Source organism: Lepus europaeus, chromosome 14 (genome assembly GCF_033115175.1).
Source record: "Lepus europaeus isolate LE1 chromosome 14, mLepTim1.pri, whole genome shotgun sequence".
Lineage (NCBI taxonomy): Eukaryota > Metazoa > Chordata > Mammalia > Lagomorpha > Leporidae > Lepus > Lepus europaeus.
The window spans coordinates 44,466,811-44,483,023 of record NC_084840.1 but is presented as its reverse complement, the minus strand read 5'-3'; the positions used below and the strand labels follow the sequence as shown (position 1 = coordinate 44,483,023).

General features: G+C 39.8%; 1 protein-coding gene and 1 pseudogene across 1 annotated transcript in view; one reads left to right on the top strand and one right to left on the bottom strand.

Moving 5' to 3' along the window:
• The window catches only part of MALRD1 (MAM and LDL receptor class A domain containing 1), a 405,586-nt gene that overhangs the window by 274,207 nt on the left and 115,166 nt on the right, over nt 1-16,213 (bottom strand). The window contains exons 16-17 of the mRNA XM_062210772.1: nt 12,310-12,486; nt 9,331-9,493 (exon numbers count right to left, since the gene is read on the bottom strand). Of these exons, the coding sequence (XP_062066756.1) occupies nt 9,331-9,493; nt 12,310-12,486 (340 nt within the window). The remainder of the gene's footprint in view (nt 1-9,330; nt 9,494-12,309; nt 12,487-16,213) is intronic.
• Nucleotides 15,109-15,995, top strand: LOC133773818 (protein-L-isoaspartate(D-aspartate) O-methyltransferase-like; annotated as a pseudogene).

Here is a 16,213-nt window from a genome sequence, read left to right as displayed (position 1 = left end):
AAATTACTACAAGGACTTGTATGCCAGCAAACAAGAAAATCTATCAGAAATGGACAGATTCTTGGACACATACAACCTCCCTAAATTGAGCCAGGAAGACATAGAAAACCTAAACAGACCAATAACTGACACAGAAATTGAAACAGTAATAAAGGCCCTCCCAACAAAGAAAAGCCCAGGGCCAGATGGATTCACTGCTGAGTTCTACCAGACATTTAGAGAAGAACTAACTCCAATTCTTCTCAAACTATTCAGAGCAATCGAAAAAGAGGGAATCCTCCCAAATTCCTTCTATGAAGCCACCATCACCTTAATTCCTAAGCCAGAAAGAGACGCAACACTGAAAGAGAATTACAGACCAATATCCCTGATGAACATAGATGCAAAAATTCTCAATAAAATTCTGGCCAATAGAATGCAACAACACATCAGAAAGATCATCCACCCAGACCAAGTGGGATTCATCCCCGGTATGCAGGGATGGTTCAACATTCGCAAAACAATCAACGTAATACACTACATTAACAGACTGCAGAAGAAAAACCATATGATTCTCTCAATAGACGCAGAGAAAGCATTTGATAAAATACAACACCCTTTCATGATGAAAACTCTAAGCAAACTGGGTATGGAAGGAACATTCCTTAATACAATCAAAGCAATATATGAAAAACCCACGGCCAACATCCTATTGAATGGGGAAAGGTTGGAAGCATTTCCACTGAAATCTGGTACCAGACAGGGATGCCCTCTCTCACCACTGCTATTCAATATAGTTCTGGAAGTTTTGGCCAGAGCTATTAGGCAAGAAAAAGAAATTAAAGGGATACAAATCGGGAAGGACGAACTCAAACTATCCCTCTTTGCAGATGATATGATTCTTTATTTAGGGGACCCAAAGAACTCTACTAAGAGACTATTGGAACTCATCGAAGAGTTTGGCAAAGTAGCAGGATATAAAATCAATGCACAAAAATCAACAGCCTTTGTATACACAGGCAATGCCACGGCTGAGGAAGAACTTCTAAAATCAATCCCATTCACAATAGCTACAAAAACAATCAAATACCTTGGAATAAACTTAACCAAAGACGTTAAAGATCTCTACGATGAAAACTACAAAACCTTACAGAAAGAAATAGAAGAGGATACCAAAAAATGGAGAAATCTTCCATGCTCATGGATTGGAAGAATCAACATCATCAAAATGTCTATCCTCCCAAAAGCAATTTATACATTCAATGCAATACCCATCAAGATCCCGAAGACCTTCTTCACAGATCTAGAAAAAATGATGCTGAAATTCATATGGAGACACAGAAGACCTCGAATAGCCAAAGCAATCCTGTACAACAAAAACAAAGCCGGAGGCATCACAATACCTGATTTTAGGACATACTACAGGGCAGTTGTTATCAAAACAGCATGGTACTGGTACAGAAACAGATGGATAGACCAATGGAACAGAATAGAAACACCAGAAATCAATCCAAACATCTACAGCCAACTTATATTTGACCAAAGATCCAAATCTAATCCCTGGAATAAGGACAGTCTATTCAATAAATGGTGCTGGGAAAATTGGATTTCCACGTGCAGAAGCTTGAAGCAAGACCCATACCTATCACCTTACACAAAAATTCACTCAACATGGATTAAAGACTTAAATCTACGACCCGAAACCATCAAATTATTAGAGAGCATTGGAGAAACCCTGCAAGATATAGGCACAGGCAAAGACTTCCTGGAAAATACTCCAAAAGCACAGGCAGTCAAAACCAAAATTAACATTTGGGATTGCATCAAATTGAGAAGCTTCTGTACCTCGAAAGAAACAGTCAGGAAAGTGAAGAGGCAACCAACAGAATGGGAAAAAATATTCGCAAATTATACTACAGATAAAGGATTGATAACCAGAATCTACAAAGAAATCAAGAAAAACCACAACAACAAAACAAACAACCCACTTAAGAGATGGGCCAAGGAACTCAATAGACATTTTTCGAAAGAGGAAATCCAAATGGCCAACAGACACATGAAAAAATGTTCAAGATCACTAGCAATCAGAGAAATGCAAATCAAAACCACAATGAGGTTCCATCTCACCCCGGTGAGAATAGCTCACATTCAGAAATCTACCAACAACAGATGCTGGAGAGGATGTGGGGAAAAAGGGACACTAACCCACTGTTGGTAGGAATGCAAACTGGTTAAGCCACTATGGAAGTCTGTCTGGAGATTCCTCAGAAACCTGAATATAACCCTACCATACAACCCAGCCATCCCACTCCTTGGAATTTACCCAAAGGAATTTAATTTGGCAAATAAAAAAGCCATCTGCACATTAATGTTTATTGCAGCTCAATTCACAATAGCTAAGACCTGGAACCAACCCAAATGCCCATCAACAGTAGACTGGATAAAGAAATTATGGGACATGTACCCCATAGAATACTATACAGCAGTAAGAAACAATGAAACCCAGTCATTTGCAACAAGATGGAGCAATCTGGAAAACATCATGCTGAGTGAATTAAGCCAGTCCCAAAGAGACAAATTTCATTTGTTTTCCCTGATCGGTGACAACTGAGCGCCAAAGAGAAAACCTGTTAAGTGAAATGGACACTATAAGCAACAATGAACTGATCAGCTCCTGTCCTGACTTTAGATGTACAATGTAATACTCTATCCTTTTTAGTATTCGTTGTTGTTGTTGTTGTTCTAGTACTATTGGTTGAACTCAGTAATTAACACACAATTATTCTCAGGTGTTTAAATTTTAACTGAAAAGTGATCCCTGTTAAATCTAAGAGTGGAAAAAGAGAGGGAGGAGGTAAACAATTAGGAACATGCTCAATCGGACTGGCTGCAAATGGGGGAGTTAGAAATGTGCAGGGGATTCCAACACAATTCCATCAAGATGGCATGTACCAATGCCATCGCACTAGTCCAAGTGATCAATTTCAGCTCACAATTGATAGCTCTGATAGGTCTAAGAGTCAAAGAGATCACACAAACAAGATAAGTATCTGCTAATACTGATAGAATCAAAAAGGGAGAGAAAGATCCAACATGGGAAGTGGGATACACAGCAGACTCATAGGATGGCAGATGTCCTAAACAACACTCCGGCCTCAGAATCAGCCCTCAAGGCATTCAGATCTGGCTGAAGAGCCCATGAGAGTATAGCAGGCATGGAAAGCCAAGATACCATGGGAAAAAAAAAAAAAGACCTAAGTGAATGATCTCTGTGAGTGAGATCCCAGTGGAAAGAACGGGGCCATCAAAGAAGGAGGTACCCTTCTCCGAAGGGAGGAGAGAACATCCACTTTGACTATGACCCTATCGGAATAAGATCAAAGTCAGCGAACCCTAAAGGCTTCCATAGCCCTTGCAACTCATGACTAGAGCCCAGGGAGATTACTGACGCCATGAACAGGAGTGTCAAATTGTTAAGTCAGCAACAGGAGTCACTGTGTACTTACACCCCATGCGGGATCTGTCCCCAATGTGTCGTCTAAAGCCAAGTGATGCTACGACTGGTACTGAAACAGTATTTTTATACTTTGCGTTTCTGTGTGGGCGCAGACTGATGAGGTCTTTGCTAATTATATACTGAAGTGATCTTCTGTATATAAAGAGAATTGGAAATGAAAAAAAAAAAAAACAACCTGGTGTTAAAATGGAAATGGCATAGAAAATTAATTATTTTGAAAAAAAATTATGTAGGATCTCTGTCTTTAATGTGCTGTACATTGCTATTTTATGCTATAATTAGTAATCCAATGGTAGTTTTTTCACTTGATGTTGCTATATGGGCAAAATGTTGAAATCTTTACCTAATATATACTAAACTGATCTTCTGTATACAAAAAGAATTGAAAATGAATCTTTACACGAATGGAGGGGGAAAGGGAGCGGGAGGGGGGAGGGTTGCGGGCGGGAGGGAGGTTATGGGAGGGGGGAAGCCATTGTAACCCACAAGCTATACTTTGGAAATTTATATTCATTAAATAAAAGTTTAATTAAAAAAAAAAAAAAGTCTCATTATGATAGTTCAGCTCCATCATGCTGGGAAAGGTTGTCCACATTGTAAGTTGTCTGCTTCTGGGGAAGATGTTCTCTAACAAGCTTCATCTCAAGCTTCCAAGAGTTGTACACTTCCAGCAGGTCAGAGGTACTCTGATAAGTCATGAGATACAAAACCAAGGTTTCAGGACCTGAGCTTTAGTGTAGTGTGCATGGTGACATATTGGAACAGTCACTCCATCAACACTTTTCCACACTCGGTATTATCCTATTAACTCCATGATGAGTGGCAGTGCAGATCCCTTAGCAATGGAAGCTGTCAAGACTCAGAAAAAACCTGGTGGCCATAAATGCCCTTCATCAGTCCATGCTGAACATTCAATTCATTTCCTTTCAAATATCATTTTTGTTTCTTCAACTCAAGTGCATACTACTGTCCATTAGACAGGTCATCACATGCAGAATGATTTGGATCAACTTTAAGCAGTTCATTTACACTGTAAATCTTAGTAATCTAGTATAGCCCATCAAATATGCTCTCAAAATTACTAAAAACCTCACACCAAGGGAGTGGCAAGCATCAAGCCCCTCAGCCATCACTTGCTGCTTCCCAGGGAGCATATTAGCAGAAAGTTGGAATCTGAAATGGAACCAGGACTTGAATCCAGGCATGGCAAAATGGGATGTGGGACATCCCAAGCAACATCTTAACTTCTGAACCAAACCCTAACCCCAGAACGATCAGATTTATAGGAACTTCATGCAATATTAATAAGACATTCACAGAAATATATCTCAAAAGAGAAGGCACTGTGGCACAGTGGGTTTACCTGCAGCTTTAAAAACCTCCATTACTGGGCCAGTGCAGTGGTATAGTGGGCAAAACCTCCACCTGCAGCAGCTTTGGTTTGTGTCCCAGCTGCTCCTCTTCTGATCCAGATCTCTGCTATGGCCTGGAAAAGCAGAAGATGGCCAAAATGCTTGGGTCCCTACATGTGTGTGGGAGAACTGAAGAAGCTCCTGGCTCTAGCCGTTGTGGCCATCTGGGGAGTGCACCAGGAGGATGGCAATCCTTTTCCTCTGTCCCTTCCTCTGTCTAACTCTACCTCTCAAATAAATAAATAAAATCTTAAAGAAAAAGAAATCTATATTCCTTATCAGGGTGTCCACTGGAGTCCCCAATTTCTCTGCTTCTGATGTAGTTCCCTGCCAATGTGCCTGAGAAGCAACATATGATGCCCCAAGTACTTGAGCTCATGTCACCTATGTGTGAGACGTGGATGGAGTTCCTGGCTCTTGGCTTTAGCCCAGCCTAACCCCAGGTGTGGTAATAATCCCTTGGAGAATGATTCAACAGATAAAGTCTTTTCTCTTTCTCTCCTTCCCCTGTCCTATCCCCATCTCTCCTCCCCTCATCCTTTATCCCTGTCATTTTGCATTTCAAATAAATAAATCTTAAAGGAAATAAAATTTCAAGCTATGTTATTGCTTATTGGATCAGACTCTCCATGCATTTTAACATATCCATCCTAATTCAATTTATCTTTTAGGGTCCAATGACCATTCTGGAATGTTCCAAAGGAAATTTTAAGTCAAAAGATCTAATCAGAAATTTGACTTTTGGAAGATTGTTAAATATCAAAGGCTCAGAGCTGGCATTGTGGCACAATGGGTTAAGCAACCACCTGCAGCACTGGCATCCAATATGGGTGCTGGTTTGAGTCCCAGCTGTTCCAATTCCAACCCAGCTCCCTGCTAACGCACCTGGGAAAGCAGTGGAAGATGGACCAAGTGCTTGGACCTCTGCATGCAAGTGGAAGACCCAGAAGAAGCTCAGGGCTCCTGGCTCTGGCCTGTCCCAGCTCCAGCTATTGTGGCCATTTGGGCAATGAACCAGCAGACAGAAGACCTGTTTGTCTCTCCCTCTCTCTATAACCCTGCCTTTCAAATAAATAAATCTGTAAAAAGAAAATCAAAGGCTCAACACCCTTGATTTAAAAAAAAAAAAGATCATGGTTCACTGTAGTCAGTTAACCAAAATGATAATCAAAAGACCTGAAAGACCATTAGATTCTGACCCCTGTAGACAGGTCCTAATAAAACCTATATTGGATGGGGCCAGCATTGTGACACAGCAGGTTAAGTCATTGCCTGAAATGCTGGCATGCCATATAGGCCACACTTCAAGTATCAGCTGCTCTACTTCCAATTCAGCTCCCTGCTAAAGTACCTGGGAAAGCAATAGAAGATGGTCCAAGTACTTGGGCCCCTGCCACCCATGTGGGAGACATGGATGGAGCTCCTGGCTTTGGACTAGACCAACCCAAGCCCATGGGGAGTGCACCACCAGATAGAAGATCTTTAACTTTGCCTTTCAAATAAATAAATAAATCTTTAAAAACAAACAAACAAAAAGTACACTGGAGGGGCCAACACTGTGGCGCAGCAGGTTAAAGCCCCAGCTGTAGTGCCAACATCCCATATGGGTGCCAGTTTGAGTCCTGGCTGCTCCACTTCTGATCCAGCTCTCTGCTAATGTGCCTGGGAAAGCAGTAGAGGATGGTGCAAGTCCTTGGGCCCCTGTGCTCCTGTGAGAGACCCAGAAGAAGTTCCTGGCTCCTGTCTCCAGATCAGCTCAGCTCCAACCGTTGCAGCCATTTGGGGAGTGAACCAGTGGATGTAAGACCTCTCTCTCTGTCTCCACTTCTCACTGTAACTGTAACTCTGTCTTTCAAACAAATAAAATAAATCTTTTTTAAAAAACTACATTGGGTAACTATATATATATATGTATATATATACATATATATATACACATATATATGTTGTATATATAGCTTTAAGGTGAGAATGTTTTTATACAAATAGCATATGAAAAGATTCTAAGGGAAAGATAAATTATCTAAGTTAAAATTGGAAGACATTCATACTTCAAAAAACACCATGGAAACATCTATTAAAACATCATGAAATTATCATGACAGTCAAGGTTACCACATATGGGGACTATGACATAGATAGATCTTCAAATTAACTCTTAAGAGTCTCACTCTTAAACATTAGTGGAGACCTGGAATAATCAGACAAATGAGAAATATCTCTAATACACACTCAAAAAACGTTCAACAAACAGAGAAGAGTATAAAGAAACAAATAATGCAAGGAGTAAAAATGTAAATCAAGGAATAGGAAGTCACCATGTTGAGGAATCCAGGGACTCAAGACCATATAGTGGCTGAGGGATGTACCAGGAAAACAACTGTGCAGTAGATTAGCAAGGGACCACAGGGTCAAGTGATCAAGGGTGGGGGGAGCGGTCTCCACAGAAAAAGAGGGTGGAGAGATGAGTTATACACTTGAACACTTGAAAAGCAGCATGGACATTAGGAAGAAAAAGCATTAAGTGTGTAAAGCATCCAAAAAATAAATAAAATAAGAGTTGAGGCAATTATTTTCAATGGGAACAAAAATATGACAAATAAAGTGAGCAACCATCATCTAATCCAGAAATGAAGAAAATAATCAGAACGCTGCTAGGTCAAAAAATTAAACAAAATTATGCATAAATACATCAAAAAGAATGCGTGAACATAGGAAATTAGGGAGGTAACAGAGGTTCCTTTCTAGTAATAGGAAGACAGAAAATAAAGCCTAAACTGTTTAAGTCAAGAAGTGACTATATTAATATATTGTCTTACAAATATTAATAGCCAACCATAACCAGTCCTAAAAAATAAGTTAGCAAAATATAGATTAATAATTATAAGATTTTAGGATGTAATACAATATCTTCAGAATTGGATTGTTGAAATAATGACAGCCGTTTACCATTATAAGACTGTCAAACATTTTAGACTGTGAGCATGTAATCACTGTGACAAATATTAATTGGCAAAACATGATATAAAATAAAAACAATAAACAATTGGAAAAATCAATATAAAATACATCAAATATACTAAAGTTATTAAATATTCACACATTCACAAAAGTAAAAAATTAAATTAAGATTTAATGGTCAGCCCGCACCGCGGCTCAACAGACTAATCCTCCGCCTTGCGGCGCCGGCACACCAGGTTCTAGTCCCGGTCGGGGCGCCGAATTCTGTCCCGGTTGCCCCTCTTCCAGGCCAGCTCTCCGCTATGGCCCGGGAGTGCAGTGGAGGATGGCCCAAGTGCTTGGGCCCTGCACCCCATGGGAGACCAGGAGAAGCACCTGGCTCCTGCCATAGGATCAGCACGGTGCGCCAGCTGCAGCAGCCATTGGAGGGTGAACCAACGGCAAAGGAAGACCTTTCTCTCTGTCTCTCTCTCTCACTGTCCACTCTGCTTGTAAAAAAAAAAAACTAATGGTCAATACAATAAGAAAAAAATAACACTTGATGTCTGTATATCAAATGACTACACTGTACTTCTTGCATGATCCCAGCCCCAGGCCTTTACATCTGGGTCCCATTCAGCAAGAATCCATCACTCACTAATCCTTTCCTTGTTTCCATTTTCTTTACAGCACCTGTTAGTCTGTCCATGCTTTATAGTTATGGGGTTATTGCCCATCTCCCTAAGGACAGCAAGTATCATCTGTTTTAGTTGTAAGCTCATCTCCAGTGCCTAGAATGGTGTTTCTCACATGGTAGACATCACATTTTTTTTTTTTGCGCCAACTTCATAAAACTGGGATAAACCAAAATTAACTGCAAAGTCCACCAACTTGTAAAAGATAAATTTCCTAATGCCCTTACAGTGAATAGCAAATCATATTGTAATGAAAATTAATAGTATGGTTTACCACAGAATAAAAAATCTGTCCATATACCTGTGTAGATAATTTGCACATTACTTGTGTTCATATGAGAATAACAAGCACACAAAAGAGTGAAAAAGAGGAGAGAGTGAAAGGGAAAGGGGAAGTAGTTAACAGGAAGAAGAGAGACTGAAGATGAGGGAGAGATAATTACCTAGAGGAAGAATGAAAAGAAGACTAGAGGAGGGGACTTCAGGATGGGTGCAGAGCACTGATAATTTTAAAAACAAAATATTAACAGTGATTTATAAAGAGCAATATATTACAAATAAATTTTGTGTATGATTTTCTCCAGTTTTATGAATAATATTCAAGAGTGTCAAGCATTGTTTTCAAACAGAATTTTGAATGAAAGAATCTACTTAGCCCTTTTGTTCTTTAAATATTCATCTTTACAACAGCACTGGCCTATATTAAGGTGTGTGAGGTAGGCAGGGATTTGTCAGCCACTTGATAAGCCTTTCTTAGGAGATGTGTTCAAAACCTAGGGCCACTTACTTGGTATGATCCACCCACGGCCTGTGGTTTTCTTCTCCTTGATGAATGCTGATCCCATTGCCAAGCCCCCATCTGAATATGTTTGAATCCTGAAGTATATTCACTGGAATCGGCTGATACCATTTACACAAGCTTCTGTTTTCAAAGCTGCAAACTTCTGAAACTTGGTTAAGGTGGGAAAAAGAAAATGTCAATAAACAGCAATTTCTATCAGCACCAGCCCTTTCCTATCCTTTGTTTATTCTTATTATAACCTAACTTCTATGTATTATTAAAACAATTATACCAGAGGCTGTCACTGTGTCACAAGGAGTTAAGCTGCCACCTGCAACGTTGGTACCCATATGGGCATCAGTTCAAGTCTTCTCCAGCTTCCTGATAATGTGCCTGGGAAGCCAGCTGAAGATGGCCCAAGTACTTGGGCCTCTACCACTCACACACGAGACCCAGATGGAATTCCTGGCTCCTGGCTTCTGCCTGTCCCAACACTGGCCATTGTGGCCACTTGGGGAGTAAACCAATGAATGCAAGATCTCTCTCTCTCTCTCTCTCTTTCTCTCTCTGTGTGTCTCTGTCTCTGTAATTCTGCCTTTAAGAAACAAATGAATCTTTAAAAAAAAAAAAACTATACCAATGTTTGTGAAATCATTGAAAGTTTCCAAAAAAATCTAGGTTTATTCTGTTTAAATATGTATAGTGACTGAAATATGAGAATAAGTGAATACACTAAGAATCTGCTCTCATGAGGAGGCTAGAGCAGCAATTTGATCATTGCCAGTCTCATCCACTATGACATACACTTGCCTGCATGAACTCCAAGTCCTAGCAAGTCTATTCTCCTTTATCGACACTAATAGCACCTAGCTGGATTTTTAGCTCAGTCTCTAAAGGGATTATTGCAACTTCCAAGCTACTCAAGTTCAAAGGAGACTTACAGTAACATTTACTTTGAACCTGACTCCTTGACATATTTTCAGACTCTAACAGTGATTATTCTACTATACAAATTGCAAGTTTAATGATTTTTAAATATATAGTTTTTACATGAAAGTGCTTTCTGAACTTTCTATTTATCTTGCTCTCTCAATATGAGCATATACCTATCATACATCCCACTACTTGAATAAATAAAAGAAACACATTCAATTCAATGAGCTCTTAGGTACATTGCTAAAAACCTGGTATGAGCATCTGTTTTTGAATGATAGTTTAGAGTCATGGCATACCACTACCACCAAGTACACAATTAGAATATGAGTTCACATATATTCTGAAAAGGAAACACTCCATTGAAGAAAAGTGCTGTCCAGTCATGACATGCAAGTGTGTGATTCAATTTCTGATAATAATGATTATTAATCTTAATGATTATCAATCAAAATAATGATTATTCAATCTCTGATAATATGATTCTAGATGATACAATCATATTTATCCCATGAGGAGGATTTAAGATTCAATCTAATCTGGTTTTTTATATAATTAAACAGATAAAATTTCAAATCTTTCAAAAAACAGATGGCCAAAACATCAGTCAAGCAAGATGAATGGGCCCTTGAGATCTGCTGTACAATATTATACCTCATGTTGTGCAATTAGCAATTTATTCAGAAGGTTTATCTCATATTTTATGTTCTTACTACCATTTTTTTAAAAATAGAAAATATAAGACTGTAGGGGTCAAGCAGATTTATATTAGTTGATCTTAGAAAAAATGGATAGATGGTAAGACTACATAGCTTGTTTATAAATGAAATAGTAATAATTCAATTAATATTTATTCAAAATAATTTTCATTAAAAATATACAGATGATATTAATATAGGACATTTAAAGAATTTAGCAAAACTTTCCTTCTAGTCATAATCCAAATAACTAAAATTACAAAGTAGAACAATGAAGATAGTCAGTATTATGAACTTTTACACACACTACACATATATGTGATTATTAGATTTCAGTTATTCCACGAGAAAGTCTGAAAACCATAGCATCTCCCATGGTGTCACCTTACATCTGTGATGCAAGGTATCCCCACCTAACATGACTTAATTACTGCCTCATCTCACTCACAGAGTGAGAAAGCTTTGACTTTATGATTTGGGTGTGTGTGGAGGGGGGTCTAGTTATTTAATGTTTGGTACACTTGTATATTAAGAAACAATATTTAGGTTAAAATAATAAATATGAACCTTAATATATCTCGTAAGTTCTAGAATATCTTGACAAAGTTGATATGACACAAAAGAGTTTCGCTATATTCTGTATCATGTTTGTTCTGAATCTTTAACATTATCAACAGACTTGAGACACAGCGTGAATTTATATCCTACTTAACAAAGATTGAGGAAAGGGGACATAGCGCCGAGTGAGCCTTCCTTCTGATCTGCTGCTTCACCTGTTCAGACCCAGATTAATCTTTCCCTTCTCAGACCACATCCTTTGCTGAGAAGTTCAATTTTAAATTAAATAATATGCCTTCAATTAATCTAGGAAAAGCCATGTAGCAGCAGCTACCAATAAATGAAAACCATCTTTCACCAGAACACAAATTGAAGGTCTTATCTGGCTTAAAACGGGTTTTTTTTGGTATGAACTCTGCATATTTTATATAATATTCAAGTTAATCATAAGTGTACATTTTGGTAAAGGCAGAATTTGAATGACTTTATTAATTTGAGAGAATTATAAAGTTTGCTTCCTAAGCAGCACCTTCTAGACAGTTTGAAGAAGCAAAAAGGGAGATAGATAGAGAAGACCTAGTAAATAATATTCCCAGAGTCAAGTCAAGTTCAAGAAAACAATGATTCTGAATCCAGAACATTAATATAAAGACACTTATATGTGGGTTGGCCTTATCAGAAAAGATGTATGTTTTTCTGTACAAATAACCGTGTTGAAAATAAATAACTAAGGTCCTAGGCGTGCTACTCAGAGATTATACTAGTATTTTCTTATCTATTTTAGGAATTCACCTACCACAGGATGATTCATCGGATTGGTCAGGGCAGTCATATCTAAAATCACATCTCTGAATCTTATCAACACAGAGGCCATCAGACCTGCAGACAAATTCATTGTCTGTGCAGTTATGTGGAGGTAACGTTACTGGAACTGAAGTTTCTGGAGGAGCTGGAAGGTCCACTGGCAAAGTACCTTGATGAGAAATAAAACAGAGAGGCCATTCAGTAGGTTTTCCATTGCTTTAAAGATTATATACAATGAAACCTTCTGTATATGCTTTGTATTAAATACTATAAAGAATAATCGATAGTATTGGCTAATCTGCTAAACTCCTTTGTGTAGTATGCATATATATATATATATTCTAATTCTTAGTATGTTAAAAATACTAAAATAGAAAATAGTCTTCAAAAGTATAAAAATAGGTTAATGTGCATTAGAAAGTCATAGAAAGGCTAGTCAACGCTCATTAAATAAACAGGAAGCCCAAGAACAACGCTTGGGAGATCAGCAGGAACCATGGAAGTTAGATATAGACACTAAGAATCAAAGTTGCGGCCGACATTGTGGCACAGTGGGTTAAGCCACCACTTACAAAGCCAGCATCCCATATGAGTGCCAGTTCAAGTCCAGTCTGTTCATTTCAGATCCAGTTCCCTGCTTTCCCTACTAATGCACCTAGGAAAAGCAGGGGAAGATGGCCCAAGTACTCTTGGCTTCTACTTGGCCATTATGGCCATTTAGGGAGTGACCAGAAGATGGAAGATACCTCTCTGCCTCTCTCCCTTTTCCCTCTCTCCCTCTTCCCTCTCTCTCTCTCACCCCCTCTCCCTACCCCCCCCTTCTTCCTCTCTCCTTCTATCTAACACTGCCTTTCAAATGATGAAGAAGGAGGAGGAGGAGGAAGGTGGAAGAAGAGGGAAAAAGAAAAAAGAAGAGAATAAGAAGAAGGAGGAGGAGGAGAGGGAGGAGACAGAGAAGGAAAAAGAAGCATGAAAGTCAGTGCCCTAAGGGCTGGCACTGAGGCAAGGCAGGTAAGGCTGCAGCCTGCGGTGCTGGCATCCCAAATGAGTGCTGGTTTGAGTGCCAGCTGCTCCACTTCCAATCCAGCTCTCTGCTATGGCCTGGGAAAGCAACGGAAGATGGCCCAAGTCCTTGGGCTCCTGAATCCACATGGGAGACCTGGAAAAAGCTCCTGGCTCCTGGCTTCAGATCGGCTCAGCTCTGGCTGTTGCGACCAGTTGGGGAGTGAACCAGCAGATGGAAGACCTCTCTCTCTCTCTCTCTCTCTGTGTGTGTGTGTGTGTGCCTCTCCTTCTCTCTGTGTAACTCTGACTTTCATATAAATAAATAAATCCTTAAAAAAAAAAAAGTCACTGGGCTAGGTTGTGGAACTGCTGGGCAATGCCAGAGCACCATTCTGCTCCATTTCTTAAAAAAAAAAAAAGATTGATTTATTTACCTGAAAAGGAGAGTTATAGAGAGGCAGAGGGAAAGAGAGAGGCCTTCCATCCACTGGGTCACTCCCCAAATAGCTGTAATGGGAAAGATAGATCTCCCATCTGCTGGTCCACTCTCCAAATGACTGCAATAGGTGGGGCAAGACCAAGCTGAAACTGGAAGCCAGTAACTCATTCTGGGTCTCCCACATGGATGGCAGGGATCCAACTTCTTAAACTATCATCTGCCCAGAGCTGGGCCAATCCGAAGCCAGGAGCCAGGAGCTTCTTCTGGGTCTCCCATGTGGGTGTAGGGGCCCTAGGACTTGGGCCATCTTCTACTGCTTTCCTAGGCCATAGCAGAAAGCTAGATCAGAAGTGGAGGTGTGGAGACTCAAACCATCACCCATACAGGATGCCGGCACTGCAGTCAGCAGCTTTATCCACCAAGCCACAGTGCTGGCCCCTCTGCTCCACTTTTGATTCAGTTTCTTCCTAATGTGTCCAGAAAGGCAGCAGAAGATACTCCAGGGGCTTGGGCCCCTGCCACCTATATGGAAGACCCAAATGGAATTCTTGGCTCCTGGCTCAGCCAGGCTCAGCCATTTGAGGAGTGAAACTGGGGATGAAAGATTTCTTTCTCTGTCTCTTTTTCTCTTTCTGTTACTCTGCTTTTCAAATAAATGAAATAAAAGCACTTTAAAAAACAAATCAAGGTCTGAATAAAGCTAGCTCACCTGGTAAATAAACTTTATTTTTCCACTGCTACAATGAATTTGTTGCCCATATGCATACACATTTAAGACTCAAAGTTACAGCAAACCAGGAGTCTTCATATGAAAGTTTTGTACAACGAGTTTTTAACTTCCAAAATTACAAAAATTAGAAGATTTGCAGATAATTTGATAGAATTAATTTACATATTAAATTACTCAATAAACATATAATGTCATGTGTCAAATATGCCATTTCTACCACAAGATCATATATAGACAAGTACGTATATATATCACGTATATATCTCTCCATGATTCCCAAGATAAGACTGTGTACAAGAGGCTGACATTCTGGTGTATCAGGTAAAGCCACTACCTCCAATACAGACATGCCATTTGGGCACTGATTCTAGTCCCAGCTGCTCCACTTCTAATCCAGCTCCCTGCTAATGGAGTAGGAAAACAGTGGAAGATGGTCCAAGTGGCTGGGACCTTATACCAACATGGGGTAAACGTTGGGGCCATCTAGGGAGTGAACCAGTAAAGATTTTCTTTCTCTCTCTCTCTCTCTCTCTCTCTCTCTCTCTCTCTCTCTCTCTCTCTCTCCTTCTCTCTCTGTAACTCTGACTTTCAAATAAAAAATAAATCTGAAAAAGATTATGATCGGCTGGAGGCTGGTATACTCGGGTCGGAGACGGTCATTGCCCTTGGGGTTCTATTAAGATGATCATTTCAGCTCCGTCACTCCAGCCTTGATTCTAATTAACCCAAATATTAGTGGACGGGGTTGGGTGAGGCAGGACAGAGGGAGTCTACTGTCTAACAATCTGGACCGCTGTAGGAGCAGCCCTGCTGCTCACCTCAGAAAATGTTATCATAAAGACAGATAAAGTATTTGAAGTTATGCTGGCTACGGATCATTCCCACTATGCCAAATGTAACCGTTATATGGATTCTGCACAATCAATAGGTTTCCAAGCAACAGTCAGTGCTCCACACATACATGCATGCATATGCACTATAACTTCTATTTGATCAATTACATGAAAGAGCTAAAGCGCTTGATGTAGGATCTGAAAGTGGAATTCTTACTGCATGTATTGCACGTACGGTGGGATGTACTGGAAAAGTCATAGGAATTGATCACATTAAAGAGCTAGTAGACAACTCAATAAACAACGTCAGAAAGGATGACCCAACAGTTTTGTCTTCAGGGAGAGTACACCTGGTTGTGGGGGATGGGCGAATGGACTATGCTGAAGAATCCCCATAGGATGCTATTCATGTTGGAGCCATAGCCCCAGTCGAGCCCCAGGCACTAATAGACCAGTTAAAGCCTGGTGGAAGATTAATATTGCCAGTTGGTCCTGCAGGTGGAAACCAAATGTTGGAGCACTACAATAAGCTACAAGATGGCAGCGTCAAAATGAAGCCTTTGATGGGGGTGATATATGTGCCTTTAACAGATAAAAAAAAAAAAGCAATGGTCTCGGTAGAAGTGATTTTATCTTCTGCTCTTTTCTTCTTCCACACATGCAAGGGATGAACTCTAAGAACATCAGTTTGACGAGCCTATGATATTTCAGTGGATTGCTCATCTCAGTCCTCAAAGCTTTTTGGAAACCAACAGCATCACAGCTTGTTTTGGGCTTTGTCACACTGTTATTTGCAGCATGAAAATGTGTGGTTTTGTAGGGTTTTCTAATTCTTCAAAGAGGCACAGAGCCTGACTGGCAGAAGAAGGCTGCAGAATAGGAGTGTGTG